We start from the raw sequence: 15931 nt of genomic DNA, 5'->3' as shown, positions 1-15931 counted from the left end.
AGCCCCAACGCCTCGGGGCGCAGACGCCGTGAGACCCCCCCTGCACGTGGCCCCCCGGCCTCTCCCCACAGCGCCTGGGCTTCCTGCCCTCCTCCTCCCGTCCCGGCTCTGTGCTGGGCCCTGAGGGGGGATCCTGGCTCAGCCCCTCCCCCCGCATGTGACCCGCTGGTTCGTGCTGGGAGCCAGGGGTGCGGCCCCGGGAGCCGCTGTCACGAGGTGGGTGTTGTACGAACTCGTTAATAAACGGCCCAACCGCCCTGCCCAGCTCGCTCTGTGCGCCGCCGGGGGGGGGGGGGGGGGGGGGGGAGAGAGCAGGGACGGCCGGGGGGGGGGGGGGGGGGAGGGCGGGCGGCGCAATTCCTGGGCTGAATCTGGTGCCTGCAGCTCAGTGGGGTGGCCAGACCTGGCCCCACTGCCCACCCCACCCCCATCAATGGCTGGGCAGGGGAGAGGGCCCCGATCCTGCAGAGGGGCCCAGGGGACGACCCGCCCTGGGGCCAGGCTATGCCCAGCCGGCCAGACCCCGTGGCCGAGAACGCCAGGAAGTCTGGGCAGCAGCAGCCCCGGCTCTGCCCGCCCCCCCCAGCCCAGCTCAGCCCCCCCAGCGCCAACAACACGTCCGTCTTCCTCTCTTTTATTGAGGGGCCGGAGCCACCAGCCCTGCCCCGTCCAGGCGGCGAAACCCCTGCAGCAGCACCCCCCCCCCCCCCACGGGCCCAGCCGAGTCCCAGCTCGACACAGCCCCTCCCCGAGTCCCAGCCCAGCCCCAAGTCCCAGCTCGACACAGCCCCTCCCCGAGTCCCAGCCCAGCCCCAAGTCCCAGCTCGGCACAGCCCCTCCCCGAGTCCCAGCCCAGCCCCCCCACAGCCCAGCTCACCCCCGCCCCCGAGTCCCGGCTCAGCACAGCCCCTCCCCGAGTCCCAGCCCAGCCCCGCCACAGCCCAGCTCCCCCTCCCACCCCCCCCCACCAAGTCCCGGCTCAGCACAGCCCCTCTCCGAGTCCCAGCCCAGCCCCAAGTCCCAGCTCGGCACAGCCCCTCTCCGAGTCCCAGCCCAGGCCCCCCCCCCAGCTCAGCCCCCCCAGTACCAACACCACAGCCGTCTTCCTCTCCTTTTATTGAGGGGCTGGAGCCCCCCACCCCGTCCAGGCGGCGAAGCCTCTGCAGCACCCCCCTCCCCCCCGGCCCACCCCCCCTTCCCGAGTCCCGGCTCGGCACAGCCCCTCCCCAAGTCCCAGCCCAGCCCCACCACAGCCCGGCTCAGCCCCGCTCCCCGAGTCCCGGCCCAGCCCCCCCCCCAGCCTGGCTCAGCCCCCGCCTGCCCGCGTCCCGGCTCGGCACAGCCCCCGCCCCGGCTCAGCACAGCCGCCGCTGGCGCCACAGGGCCTGGACGCGGGCGAAGGGCAGTCGGGGGTGCAGGGCGCGGCAGAGGCCGGGGTCGGCGGAGCGGCCGGAGCGCAGGGCGCAGAGCAGAGCCGCTTTGCAGGCCTCGCGGCAGGGCTCCCGGGGCGGGTGGCCCTTGTGGAAGAGGAACCAGAAATGCTGGAAGAGCCGCTCGTCAGCCTGGAAGCGCCGCAGGAGCCCGTCCCAGTCGGACGGGAAGACGCTGGGCAGCCCGTAGGCCTGGCGGGCCCGGTACAGGCGCTGCCAGCGCGGCTCGGCCCCCGGCGCGTTGGCCTCCGTCAGGTTCAGGATGAAGGTCTCGTGATCCAGGACCATGTGGGAGCTGCCGGGGTAGTCGCCGTCCAGCTGGTAGACGCGGTAGCCTGGGGGGGGGGGGGGGGGGGGGAGAGCAGAGCGTCACCCCCTGCGGCACAGCGGGGACCCGGCCGGGGCCGGCCGCAGCACCGGGGGCTGGACTCACCGGGGTTGAGGTTGATGTAGGTGGTGACGCTGGGGGCCACGAAGGCCACGGAGATGGGGCGCGAGAGCGTCTCCTCGTCGTAGAACATCTCGAACTCGTCCACATGCGTGTGCCCGAAGAACTGCGCAGCGATGGTGCCCTCGAACCTGCCGCGGGTGGAGACGGGCGTCAGGGGGCCGGGCGGCTCACCGCGGGGCCCCACAGCTGGCACGGGCAGGAACCGGCGCCGCCGTGCCCATGGGAGGCTGAGCCCGGCCCTGCTGTGTCCAGGTGGGGGGCCAGCGGCTCCAGGAGCTCTGTGCACCCCGACCCTGGGCCGCCAGCACCTCCCAGCGCCTAGGCCCGAGCCCAGCACCCTTGGCTGGCACTGGAGCTGCGGGCGCCCACCCTGCCCTCGGAGCCACAGTCCCTGTGGGGGCTGCCAGGCCCCCGGGCGGGGGAAGGGGCTGGAGACGCCCCCAGGGAGCAGAGTGAAGGCCCCGGCGGGGAAGGGGTTGGATTGGGAGGGTTACGAGCGACGTCGCCCTGGGGCACGCGGGCAGAGACGGAGCCGAGGCAGCGCGGCTGGGGCTCGACTGTGCTGGGCCAGGCGACTGGTAAACCCGGCTGCTGGGGGTCCCTGCGGCTCCGGGAGGGGACACGGCTCCCCAGGGTCTCTCAGCTGGACGCGCTGGGCAGAGCTCGGGGGGGACCCAGGCAGCTGGGGCCAGAGGCTCAGTCTTGGGGGTGCGGAGGCCGCATGGCCGGCCCAGGAGACGGGACCCCAGGTCTGGCCCATGCCATGGCGCACGGGGCTGACCCAGTGGCTCTGTGACGGGGCAGCCAGGGGGCTCTGGGAGGGGCTGGTCAGGAGGTTCTGAGCCCTGGAGGGGGGGCATGCATGAACCCAGGCGTCCGGGCAGGGGCGGGGCTCACCTGTTGACAATGCGGTAATAGTTCCAGCTCCAGCTCCTCAGGCAGTGGGCGGGGGGGATGTGCCCAATGATGTGCACCTGGGGCGGCAGCGAGCGTGAGCGGGAACGGCACAGACAGGGACCCCTCCCTTGGAACAGGGACCCCCCTCCACCTCCGGGAGCACAGACAGGGACCTCCCACAGCGCCCCTCCGGAACAGTGACCCCCCCTTGGAACAGGGACTCGCCTCCACCCCCGGAGCACAGACAGGGACCCCCCCCACAGCGCCCCTCCGGAACAGGGACCCCCCCAACAGTGCCCCCCCGGAACAGGGACCCCCCCAGAAACCTCCCCCAGCCCCGGGAACACAGACAGGGACCCCTTCACAGTGCCCCCCCGCCCCCGGGGAACAGTGATCCCCCCCCCATGGGGGGGGGCAGCTGGTGCCGAACAGCAAAGGGCCCTGCCGGGCCCCAGCCCCGGTCGTCCCCTCCGGCAGGGGGGGGGCGGGGTCTGGGCTGAGGGAGTGGGGCCCGGCAGTGACTCTGGCAGCACTGTGTGTGTGGGGGGGGGCGAAGTGGCCCCGGCCGTGGGGCAGAAAGGGGGCAGCCCCTGGCCCAGCCCCTCACCTTCTCCTGCTGCTCCTCGGCCGCCTGCAGGACGCCCACCAGCCACTGCAGCTGCCCGGCCGGGTCGGTGGCGTTGATCAGGAGCCAGAAATTCGCCTCGGAGCAGAAGTTCATGTTGAGGGAGACGAGCCGCAGGCCGGGCCGGAGCCGTAGGGTGTAGAACCCGCCGAGCCTGGGGGGGCGGGGGGGCGCCATGAGACCCTGGGCGGGGGGGCCTGCCCCCCAACTCCTCCTGCCCCCTTCAGCCTCCCGCCTCCTCCTGCCCCCTTCCCCCGCCAGCCAGCTCCCCACAGCCTCCTCCTGCCCCCTGCCTCTTCCCTTGCCAGCCCCCCACAGCCTCCTCCTGCCCGCCTACCCCCTTCCCTCGCCAGCCCCCCACAGCCTCCTCCTGCCCCCTGCCTCTTCCCTTGCCAGCCCCCCACAGCCTCCTCCTGCCCGCCTACCCCCTTCCCTCGCCAGCCCCCCACAGCCTCCTCCTGCCCGCCTACCCCCTTCCCTCGCCAGCCCCCCACAGCCTCCTCCTGCCCGCCTACCCCCTTCCCTCGCCAGCCCCCCCAGCCCCCAGGGCCCTGCCCACCTGGGCGCCAGCCTCCCCCAATCCCCCACCTCCGGGAACAGCCCCAGGGCCCTGCCCGCCTGGGTGCCAGCCCCATACAGCCCCCCCACCGCCTCCCCCAGCCCCCGGGGCCCTGCCCACCTGGGTGCCAGCCTCCCCCAGTCCACCACCTCCGGGAACAGCCCCAGGGCCCTGCTCGCCTGGGTGCCAGCCCCCCCCCAGCTCCCGGGGCCCTGCCTGCCTGGCCCCCTTACCGCCTCACCAAGCCCCCCAGACCAGTGCTGCCAGCCCCCCACCTCCCTACCCTAGCCAGGTCCCTGCCTCTCCATGCCCTCCATTGCCCCACACCCCGGCTCACCCACCCCGTGCCCCCAGCCCCACCTGAGGGTCTCCAGTGCCTCGGGGGGCAGCCAGCCCTCCCAGGCCTCAGCCATGGCGCCGTAGAGCCAGGCCGAGGACTGGTTGCCGTGGACGTAGGGCGGGGGGAAGCCGTTGACCGGCGAGGCCTCGTGGTTGCCCACGGCGGGGTAGACAGGCAGGGGCGCCAGGTACTTGCGCAGCAGGGCGCTGAGGGTGCGCAGGGTCCGGAGCTGGTCGGCGCGGCTCTGCTGCCAGACGTCGTGGGCGGGCAGGTCGCCCGTCCAGTAGGCCAGCTGGAAGAGGGGGCCGCGCGCCAGGTGCTGCAGCAGGTTCTCAATGGTGTGCAGCGGCAGGTCGCACTTGCTGTACTCGCCCCAGTAGCCGGCGCCCGCGTGGGAGGGGCCCTGCGCCCGCCCCCCCCGGCAGCACAGCGGGTCCTTGCAGGCCGGGTCGCTGCCCGGCGCGTAGGCCTGGTCCCAGTGCAGGTCGGTGAGGAAGAGCAGGCGTGCGGTGGGGGCGCCGGGTGGGGGGGGCGCGGGCGGCACGACCGGCGGCTTGGGCGTGCCGGGCAGCGTCACGTTCCAGTCGGAGAGGATGTCCCAGTGCCCACAGCGGGCGCCCACCAGCAGCCCGCAGATCTCGGCCGGGCGCAGCACCGAGCGCACCCAGGCCGACACCACATCCTTCTCGAAGAGCCGGACGGCGTCCTGGCAGATCTCCCGCCGCGCCAGCCTCAGCTCCGTGCACACGCTCACCGCCAGGCGCTCGATGCGCGCCTCGTTCGTCTGCATCTGCAACATGCCACGGCGTCAGGGGCAGCACCGGGGGGGCAGCGCCAGGCTGGGGGCGCTCGCGCCAAGCCGGGGGAGGGGGGCTCGCGCCAAGCCAGAGGGAGGGGGGACTCGTGCCAAGCCTCCTTTATCCCCCACTAGGCTCCTTCTGCACTTGGACTCTGCCCGCAGCCCAGGCGCTGTGACCCAGGCCCGCCCCCACACACTGACCCAGGGGCTGGCTCCTCGCCGGACGCGCCCACAGCCCTGGCATCTCTGCTCAAGGCGCCCCAGACATCAGCCCTGGGGCCGTGCTGAGAGCCGGGGGCACAGGAGCGGGTCAGGGCCCGGGTGGGGTGGGGAGAGCGGGTCAGGCTCTGCCCTCGACAAGGATCACAGGGGTCAGCACAGCACCAATGGGGCCAGCCACCCGCAGGCGCGGGGGGTGGTGGTGGTGGTGGTGGTGTCACCGTCATGCCAAGCGGGGAGGCCGAGCCAAGGGTCCTGCCCCACCCCGCAGACACCGCACTGGGGCTGGACCAGCTGGCGGCGGGGGGGGGGGGGGCAGGGGACCCGCCGAGGGGCTCGGGGGGGCTGGCAGCTGCAGGATGGGGGTCGATACACTCACGGTGCGAGGGGCTCTGGGCAACTGTCCTAGCAGCTGGGCCTAGAATTTCTCTGCTGCTGGGGCAGGACCCAGGACCCCTGAGGGCCACGGTGGCCCCCCTGTGCCAGGGCCCGTGTGCTGGGATACAACCCTGCTGTGGGGCACCAGGCGGGCAGACACCCTTAACTCTGCCCTGCTCTCCCACCAGCCTGCCAGCCTCAGCTACAGGGGGGCAGCTGGGGGGTCGGGGGGGACGCTGGGTTCAGATCATGGCTCGGCCACAGACCCACAGGCCGCGGGGTGCCCGGCCCTGTCCCGTGCAGCAGCCCGTTCCCGGCAGGCGCTGTGGGGCTGGCGGTGGCCAGTGAGGCGGGCAGGGGGTCCTGATCCCAGGGCCCAGATGCAGCAGGCTGCAAAGCCTGGGGGACGATTGTGAGTATCTCGTGCCCCAGCGGGGACGGGCACCTCACACCGCGCAGACGCTAGCGCCAGAGCCGGGGAGAGAACCCAGGCGTCCTGGCTCCCAGCCCCCGGCCACGCGAGCCAGGGAGAGAACCCAGGCGTCCTAGCTCCTAACGCGCCCCCCCGCGAGCCGGGGAGAGAACCCAGGCGTCCTGGCTCCCAGTCCCCCTGCTCTAACCCCCCAGCCCTCGCTCCCTTCCCAGAGGGAAGAGGAACCCAGGCGTCCGGTGGGGGAGGGGGAGGGGACGGGGAAGGACGCTCCCAGGCCCGGGCGGTTCCCCTCCGGCGCGGGGCAGAGGAGGGTCCCGGCGGCCGGGCGGCCCGAGGCGGCGGTGAGGGGCCGGGGGTGCTACCTGCACGCCCAGGTCGATGGCGGAGAAGAGGACGCGGCAGGCGGAGCAGCTCAGGTTCCTCCAGCCGAACTGCGCCCCCGCGGCCGCCAGCTGCTCCCCCAGCGGGGCCGGGCCCCACGCGCCGGGCCGGGCCGAGCCGAGCCGGGCCAGCGGCACCAGCCAGGCCAGCGCCAGCAGCAGCCGGGCCCCGGCCATGGCGAGTCCGGCAGGAGCCCGCAGCGCCCGCCCAGGAAGCGCCCGGCCCGGCCCGGCCCCGCAGGAGCCCCCGCCCCCCGGCCCCTCCCACCCAGCACCTCCCGCCCCCCGGCCCGCCCCCACAGCTCCCACCCCCCAGCAGCAACTCCCGCCCTCCGGGCCGCCCCCATCCAGGAGCTCCCGCCCCCACCGACACCTCCCACTCCAGCACCTGCCAGCCCGCCCCCACAGCTCTCCCCCCGCAGCAACTCCCGCCCCCACAGCGCCCGCCCCCCGGCCCGCCCCCACGGCTCCCCCCCCCCGCAGCAACTCCCGCCCCCCGGCCCGCCCCCACGGCTCCCCCCCCCGCAGCAACTCCCGCCCCCCGGCCCGCCCCCACGGCTCCCCCCCCCCCCCCCCGCAGCAACTCCCGCCCCCACGGCTCCCCACCCCCTCGCAGCACCTCCCACTTCCCGGCCCGCCCCCAGGAGCTCCCGCCCCCCGGCCCCTCCCAGCAGCACCTCCGGCCCGCCCCCTGGCCGGCCCCGCACCCAGCGCCTCCCACCCCCGCAGGGCATTGTGGGAGCTGTGGTGTCACGGGGGGGGGGCACTGCAGGGCATTGTGGGAGCTATGGTGTCACCGGGGGGCACCCCAGGGCATTGTGGGAGCTGTGGTGTCATGGGGGGGGGCACCGCAGGGCGTTGTGGGGGCTGTGATGTTACTGGAGGGGGCACCGCAGGGCATTGTGGAGGCTGTGATGTTACTGGGGGGGGGGGCAGCGCAGGGCATTGTGGGAGCTATGGTGTCACGGGGGGGGGCACCCCAGGGCATTGTGGGGGCTGTGGTGTCATGGGGGGGGCACTGCAGGGCATTGTGGGAGCTATGGTGTCATGGGGGGGGCACCGCAGGGCGTTGTGGGGGCTGTGATGTTACTGGAGGGGGCACCGCAGGGCGTTGTGGGGGCTGTGATGTTACTGGAGGGGGCACCGCAGGGCATTGTGGGGGCTGTGATGTTACTGGGGGGGGGCAGCGCAGGGCATTGTGGGAGCTATGGTGTCACGGGGGGGGCACCCCAGGGCATTGTGGGGGCTGTGGTGTCATGGGGGGGGGCACTGCAGGGCATTGTGGGAGCTATGGTGTTACGGGGGGGCACCGCAGGGCGTTGTGGGGGCTGTGGTGTCACGGGGGGGGCACCCCAGGGCATTGTGGGAGCTATGGTGTTACGGGGGGGCACCGCAGGGCGTTGTGGGGGTCTCACGGGGGCACCACAGGGCATTGTGGGGGCTGGAGTCTCACAGGAGCACCGAGGGTTGCAGGCGCCCAGTCCGAAGGGGCCCTGGTTCTCTGGTCAGTCCCGCTGATTGGGCTGGTCGGAGTCCGGTTGGCGGCCTGCGGGTGAGGCCGGCTCCCTGCCTGGCCCGGCTCCGCGCAGCTCCCACAGTGATGACATGTCCCTCCAGCCCCTAGGTGCAGGGGCGGCCACGTGGGCTCTGTGTGTGTCCCCACCCCAAGCGCCGCCTCCGCATCTCCCGCTGGCCGTGGGGCCCCCACACCCTGGCATCGGCCAGGCTTTGCCCACGTGGCTAATCTCCAAAATAGGAGCCTGGGAACAAAGCGGAGCCAAATGACACCCCAGTGTGGTCCAGCAGCGCTTGGGTGTCTCCCCCGGCTCCCGCAGCCCCCCGCTCTCGTCTGCCTGGGATGTGGCCGAAGGGCCCGGTGCCATCTGGGAGCCCTGCGGGACGTTCGCCCGCCGGGCGTGGGCCCCGGAGCCACGGCGAGGTGTGGGCAGGGCTCCCAGCGCTGGACTCCAGGGCCTCTCGGGAGGCTCCCGCGCCCTGGGGCCCGTGTGCCTGTCGTGGGGCAGGTGGCCCAGCTGCTCTGCGCCACGGAGCTGGGCAGCCCCTGGGGGGGCCCTTGTCCCTGGAGGCCGAAGCTGTCTCCAGTGCCAGGCCTCTGGCTTGCACTGGCCACTAGCCCGGCCTCTGCCGGGGACCCCGGGGCTGTGGTTGGCCACTAGCCCGACCTCTCTCAGCGTGCTGAGCGTGAGTCCCTGTTTCTCTGCCTGTATCGCCCCTCCCCCGTGGACCCCGGGCCAACGCCCCTCCCCCGTGGGCCCCGGGCCAACGTCCCCTCCCCCGTGGGCCCCGGGCCAACGTCCCCTCTCCCGTGGGCCCCGAGCTAATGCCCCTCCCCCGTGGGCCCCGGGTCAATGCCCCTCCCCCGTGGGCTCCAAGCTATCGCCCCTCCCCCGTGGGCCCCGGGGGGCTGCGGGGCATTTTCCCACAGAAGGAGCCTCACACAGTGATATCCGTCCCCTGGATTTACTGCCAGGGACCAAACAGGTACACGCTGCCCCCGCGTACGTAGGCGGCCGCGATCTTCCCCCGACAGCCCAGCCAGGGTCAGGGCACCCGGCACGCGGGTTGCTGCTCGGCACCGACGTGCAGGGAATTCTGGCGGCTTCGCGACTCAGCCGAGCTGTGTCCTGGTGCTGAGGGAGCTCCGCTTGCATTTCTCCCCGGAGCCCCGTTTTATAGCGAAACTCGAGTCCTGCCTATTTATGTGAATATTCCCAGCCCGTTCCCGAGCCGTCAGACCCCTCCGCCTCCCGCCATTCAAAGCTTGTGACGGGAATGATGTGACAGAATCCGCCAGGCCCGTACAGAGACGCCGTAGGGAGGTGGGGAGCGTAACAGAGAAGCGGAGATTTCACGCTCACATGGCTGAGACGCGGTTTCTCTGTAAACATCTTACCATGTGTTTCTTTACTGGGGGGGTGGCTGCTCTCAGGATAGGCGCCTCCTTCCCAGCCCCACGGGACATGGTTTTGGTGAGGGTGTGACTCTCTGCAACTTAGCTTATGGGTCCCATTTGGGGTCCAAGCTCAGGCCCTCGGGGAAAGGGGGGCATGAAAAGGCCTTTCCAGACTTCAGCAAATTGGCCTGATAAATCTGTTGTTCCTTCTTGCTTCCTGGTTGTCGGAGCAGATAGTCGACAGGTCCTACCTTGTCAACTGCCACAGACCCTCCAGTCCCAGTCAGACCAGGATGAGCCCCCCCATGCACCTACCTACAAGCTGCAGAAAAAGTCTGTGATCCCAGAGCCTGCCAGCTGCGTGATCTCGGCTCCCAGGACGGAAACATCCTGGGAATGTCTTGTATTGCCCTAGTGCAAGTCAGCCTGGGTGTATGGAAACTAGCTGCTGGCAGGGCTAACTGGAGATCTTCTCTGGATCAGATGACGGTTCTGGTGATGTAATGTACTTAGATTTCTGTCAGGCATTTGACTTGCTGCCACATGCCAATGTGATTAAAAAAACCTAAAAAGATATCAAATGACCATGGCCGATATAAAAACTGGCTAACTGATAGATCTCACTGAGCGGTGGGGGCCCGCGGGGAGTGGGTCTGGGCCCTGCGCTATTTTTACATTTTTATTAATGTCCTGCTAGAAAACATCAAATCCTCCCTGCTTGGGTGTGCCGAGGCCCCGGCGCTGGGCGTGAGCGGGGTGTTGTTGCAGCAACGTGTGTGTGTGTGGGGGGCAGGTGCTTTTTTCTCTCGCACTCACAGAAGCAGATGCCAAGAGGGGCCTGGCAAACGTGTGGGCACCTGAGAACTTCCCCGTCTCTCCCCTCGTCACCCTCCAGTGGCCGTGGCGGAAGCACTGCTGAGGTGCCCACGTCCATCGCTCAGGTCAACGCGATTAACTCAATTGCTAAATATGTTCCTGGGAAAAATCTGGGAGTAGCAGAAAGTGTCCCGAGCCCAGCGTCGCCCTCCCGTCCCCGTGAGCGGACGTGGGGGCTGCGGCCAGCCCACCCAGTGCCGGAAAAGAGGCCAGGCCGGCTGGACAGCCAGGTGACGTCCGGAGGTCCTCCGTTCGCTGGGGCGGCTGGCCCAAGTAGCTAGAGGCCAGGAAGGAAGCGCCCGGAGAGAACTGTGCAGCACGTGGACAAGTAAGCGAGTGAAATGGACTCACAATTGCATCGTAATTCCAAACCAAATGGGAGGAGAAATCCTAAAGCTCGTCCCCAAAGGACGCCACGGATGGACCAAGTGCCACCCGCGGGCCGGCCCGTCAGTGGGGAGGGAGAAACCATCCCCAGGCCGCTCGTTCCATCCCGGAGCAAACGACACATGGTGGCTGCGGCAGAAGACGGAGTCGAGGATTCGTAACCGAGCGCAGCCGGAGGCCCAGGTTCTTACGGGTTCGGTTCAGGTACGAAACGGCCGATCCGCCCTGAGCTTCCCGGCCAGCGAGATCCTGTAAGTCTGGGAACGGGCAGGGACGGGGATGCTAAACTGCATTCCTCGGTTCGGCCACGGGGAGGCGCTGTGTGTCCCAGCCAGACCCGGCAGCATCATGAACCCAGCTGGCCTGGGCCTGGCTCGGATGCCAGCGCTGTAGCCAGCCCCTGTCTGGCACAGGGACACGACAGATCCGGGCCCCAGGGGCCGGCTGATTGACTGACCCCACTGGCAGCTCCTGCCTGCTGGCGGCTGCGTGGAGAAAAGGGTCGCTGAGTGTCACCGACCCACAGGATCAGGGCTGCACCCCCAGCTCTGGAACAGTCTCTGGGAGGCCCCATCTGTGGGTCCCGCTCTTCCTCCACGGTGAGCCACGCAGCCCCCCCACCTCCTGAGACCGGCCCCCAGGCCTGTGGCCCCCCGTGAGCTCTGCCCAGCGAGTCCCAGAGCCGCAGGGACTGACGCACCCACGCCGTCCGTTGGTCAGTCGCCTGCCTTGGGGCCGGGCAGAGAGCGGCCGGGCTGGGCCGACCCGGCTGTGGGACCCCCTGGGCTCAGGCTCCGGCCGTCTCCTTGGTCAGCCCCAGGGCAGAGCCGTGACTCCTGCCACCCGCAGCTCCCATCCCACCTCACCCCTCCCGGCCGGGGCTCCGGGGCTGCTCCGCGGAGAGGGGGGATCCCGGCGCCGGGCGCTCAGGGCGGATCCAGCATGGGGGAACCCCGAAGACTGAACGACTGACATCAAACCAGGGTCCTGCGGCAGGCGGGAGGGGACCTCAGCAGGCTCTGCCGGGGGAGGCGCCGGGAGCTCCGGCCTTTGGAGAGACAACGGCTCCCGTGGCCTGGTGCCAGTCGCGCTGTTAGCTCCAGCTAAGCAGGGAAGCTGGTGTCCGGGGAGCATCGCGCCCTGACGGGGACGCACCAGCCCCTCGCCGGGGCCTGGCTGGGCCAGATTCGCGGCAGGGAGCCCCGGACAGAGACTCGGAGGCTGCGGGTCTCCCCGGTGAGCTACGGGGGCCTGGGGCCCAGCCCAGTACAGGGGTCACCCCCCAAGGGCCTGGCACAGGCTGGGCCCATCCCAGGGGTGAAAGTAACTTAAAGGACTTACCGGTACGCGGGAGTCCTTAGGAGGGGCAGGGCCTTTAAACCCGCAGGCGCTTGAAATCAGGATTTAAAGGGGCTGGGGCTGTGGTAGCAGCAGCCGGCGCCCTGGGCCCTTTGAATCACCGCCAGAGCCCCCGGCTGCCGCCCCTACCCCAGGGCTCCGGCAGCGCGGCTCGGGTGGCGATTTAAAGGGCCCGGGGCTCCGGCAGCGCGGCTCCGGTGGCGATTTAAAGGGCCCGGGGCTCCGGCAGCGCGGCTCCGGCAGGGGATTTAAAGGGCCCCGTAGCCGCAGTGGGAGCCCCGAGCCCTTTAAATCACCGCCAGAGCCGCGCTGCCGGAGCCCCGGGGTAGCAGTGGCAGCCGGGGGCTCAGGCGGTGATTTAAAGGGCCCGGGGCTCCGGCTGCTGCTACCACCCCGGGCCCTTTAAATTGCTGCCAGGGGAAGCCGATCCTCCCCGCTACGGCGCACCAGCTCTTGCCCATACGGCGCACCGGGGCGTACCGGCAGGGTGACCAGATGAGAGGAACAAAATATCGGGACACCGGGGGGTGGGGGTGTGTCCGCCGTCGGAGCGAAATATCGGGACAAATTGCGTCCTGACCAAAGATCGTTCGGGACACGGGACAAACACCGAAAAACCGGGATGGTCCAGACGTCTGGTCTTCCTAGTACCGGCTCACCTTCCCCTCGGCCCGTCCCCACGGCCGGCCCGTGCCCTGCAGTTCCGCCTGCCCCCAGCAGAGGGAGCCCGGCCCCAGCATTGCCGGGCAGCAGCGGCTGGCGTGGGGCCTGGGTGCGGGGGGGGCACAGAGCCCCCCAGAGGGACAGGCCTGGGGGGGATGGGGCCCTGCAGTGGGGCTGGGACTGACCCACGCTGCCCTACTCCTGCCCCTGTTGTTCTCTCTGTCCCCACGGCAACCGAGGGCCTGAGGTTTTCTCTGCCCCCCCCAGTCTCCACCCCGCTCCTGAGCCATTCGGGGAGGGCCGTGCTGGGCCCCCTTATCACGTGCATGCTGCCCCCCGTATCTGCCCCTTGCTCCCCGTGCGCCCTGGGGCTGCCCCCCGCAGGGCTCCCAGGGGGCTGTGCCGGGGGGGGGGGTCAGGACTGCGCTAGCAGGGGCTGCGGGTCGGGAGTGAGGGGCACCGGCAGAGCTGTGGGGGGCAGGACTGGGCTATCAGGGGGCTGCGGGTCGGGAGTGAGGGGCACCGGCAGAGCTGGGGGGGGGGCAGGGCTGGGCTAGCAGGGGCTGCGGGTCGGGAGTGAGGGGCACCGCAGAGCTGGGGGGGGGGTAGGGCTGGGCTAGCAGGGGCTGCGGGTCGGGAGTGAGGGGCACCGCAGAGCTGGGGGGGGCAGGGCTGGGCTAGCAGGGGCTGCGGGTCGGGAGTGAGGGGCACAGGCAGAGCTGGGGGGGCAGGGCTGGGCTAGCAGGGGGCTGTGGGTCGGGAGTGAGGGGCACCGGCAGGGCTGGAGGGGGCAGGGCTGGGCTAGCGGGGGCTGCGGGTCGGGACTGAGGGGCACCGGCAGGGCTGGGATTGTTCTGCCTGATGCCAGCTGGGCGGAAGGTGGGGGCAGCGCCAGGAGGGGCTGGGCACATCAGCGGGGGGTGTGTGTGTCTCTCCCCTCCCCCCTCCATTCCTAGTCTTTGAGCTTTTGCGGAGCCCGGGGGGGACGGGACGGAGCCTGGCCTGGGCTGGCTGCGAATGAAGGGGGGGGGGGGGGGAGAGCTCGGCACCATCTGGGCAGTGAAAGCTCCAGGTGCAGATGGGAGGCAGAGAACATGGACACCTGTGAGGGGGCAGGAGCCTGCAACTCCCCTCCCCCAGCCCTGCCGGAGCCCCTCACTCCCGACCCGCAGCCCCTGCTAGCCCAGCCCTGCCCCCCCACAGCCCGGCCTATGCCCCTCACTCCCGACCCGCAGCCCCTGCTAGCCCAGCCCTGTGGGGTTGGGGGAGCCCAGGGCAGAGTACCAGGGCAGGGAGTGGAGCTCGGCTCCCGGGTTTGGGGCCCAGGCAGTGCAGGGTCCATGCAGACAATGGCAGATCCCAGCACTGGGACATTTACTCCCGAGCAACTCAGGCCCCCGGATGCCCCCCGCTGCTCCCCCCAGGAAGCCAGCGGGTCCGACCCCCCAGGGAAGAACGGACTGAGGAGGGGCCGGGGGGGGGCACGGCTTGGCTGGGCGCTGGACCCCCAGGATGGGCCGGGCTTCTCTGCAGACGCTGGGGGGCCTGGCTCCCTTTGGGGGATGCGCTGGGCAGTGCTCAGGGGGGGCTGCAGGCCCGGCGGGCCGGTTGCAGGAGGTGGTGGGGCTGCGTGGCTCCCCCCGGAGGAAAAGCATGACCCCTGGGGGGTCTGGCCCCCTGAAGGGTCCCCCCAGCCCTGAGGAGCCGTGACCTGGGCACAGGGGCAGGGGTGCTCGGCGGGCGCCACATAACGTCTGGGTCATAGCCAGTGCCTGGCCCAGTAGCGCCTGACGACGGGTGGCGCCTGCCCGGCTGGGGGGTCGGGGCGGCTCCTGCTGCCTGCTCCAGCGGGCCTGGGTCCCTGGGGCTCCTCCCTGCCCGGTGCTCCCTGGGCGCTGGGTCTTGGCCGCGCTGCGGGCTGCACAGAGACGCCAGGGCCCCTGGGGGGAGCAGCCCAGCCTTGGGGCAGGTGGGTATTTGGGGTCCCCCAGGAGAGGGGCTGGGCACTGGGGCACGGTGCCAGCGACCTCCACCCCGCCCCACGCCAGCCCCTCGCTGCGAGCCTAGAGCCAATGCGGAGCTGGCCACAGAGCAGCGAGTTCCCCCCACGCGGCTCCCCCCACGCCCGCCTCCGTCTCCCCAGAGCCACTCCGACGTCCTGGCTCTGGCCCAGAGCCGAGCCTCTGTAAATAGCTGCTCAAATCATCTGCCTCCCTCCCCCAGTGCTCTGTCCCCTCCCCCAGCCCTGCCGGTGCCCCTCACTCCCGACCCGCAGCCCCCTGTCCCCCCGGTGCCCCTCACTCCCGACCCGCAGCCCCTGCTAGCCCAGCCCTGGGCTCCCCACACAGAGCTGGGTGGGTGGCAGATGGCCAGGGGAGGAGGTGCCTGGGTGGGGGCCGGGGGGCTCGCCCCACACGCTGCAGAGCCGCTCATGGGACAATCCGTGGGTGAGGCGCTTTGTGTGAGGGGCCCTGGCTGTGCCTGGGCGAGGGGGCCGGGTTGGAGGCACCTGGCATGTGATCCAGAGACCCCTGCCCCCCAGCCCTGCCCCTAGCCTGTTCCTTGCCCCTCAGCCCCGCCCACAGCCCCTCCCCCTGTCTCCTGCCCCACAGCCCTGCCCACAGCCCCTCACCCTGTCTCCTGCCCCACAGCCCTGCCCCACAGCCCCTCACCCTGTCTCCTGCCCCACAGCCCCTCACCCTGTCCCCTGCCCCCAGCCCTGCCCCACAGCCCCTCACTCTGTCTCCTGCCCCACAACCCTGCCCCACATCCCCTCACCCTGTCTCCTGCCCCACAACCCTGCCCCACAATCCCTCACCCTGTCTCCTGCCCCCAGCCCTGCCCCCAGCCCCTCACCCTGTCTCCTGCCCCCCAGCCCCTCACCCTGTCCCCTGCCCCCAGCCCTGCCCCCAGCGCTGGGGGGGGGCGGGGGATGGGAGCTGGCAGCGCTGCTCATGCAGCCATCAAGGTCAGTGCCTGATGCCATGGATACTGGCCCATCGCCATGGCAACCGGGGCCACTCATGAGCATCCCACTGGGGGGGGGCACATTAGCTGCTGCTGGCGCCTCCCGCCTGGGCTGCCCCCCCCCACTCCCGCCCCCGCCACCTGTAGGAAACCCCACAAGTGCAGGTGGCTGCAGGGAGCGGGGGGGGGGGCAGTGAGACACTAGGCTCTGGTGCCCCCAGCCAAGAGCCCCCTGGCCCCCCACTGAGCCCCCC

General features: G+C 71.1%; 1 protein-coding gene across 1 annotated transcript; it reads right to left on the bottom strand.

Moving 5' to 3' along the window:
- Positions 1–1355: 1355 nt before the first annotated feature.
- Positions 1356–6688, bottom strand: SMPD1 (sphingomyelin phosphodiesterase 1). The gene is made up of 6 exons (XM_065398794.1): positions 6494–6688; positions 4323–5092; positions 3386–3557; positions 2779–2855; positions 1864–2009; positions 1356–1765 (listed from the first exon to the last, which is right to left on the bottom strand). The coding sequence occupies exons 1-6, from the start codon at positions 6686–6688 to the stop codon at positions 1356–1358; spliced, it is 1770 nt and encodes a 589-aa protein (XP_065254866.1).
- Between the last annotated feature and the right edge of the window lie 9243 nt (positions 6689–15931).

This window comes from Emys orbicularis, chromosome 1, assembly GCF_028017835.1.
Source record: "Emys orbicularis isolate rEmyOrb1 chromosome 1, rEmyOrb1.hap1, whole genome shotgun sequence".
Classification (NCBI taxonomy): domain Eukaryota; kingdom Metazoa; phylum Chordata; order Testudines; family Emydidae; genus Emys; species Emys orbicularis.
The sequence above is the reverse complement of the archived record's forward strand: the minus strand, read 5'-3'. Positions and strand labels throughout refer to the sequence as shown.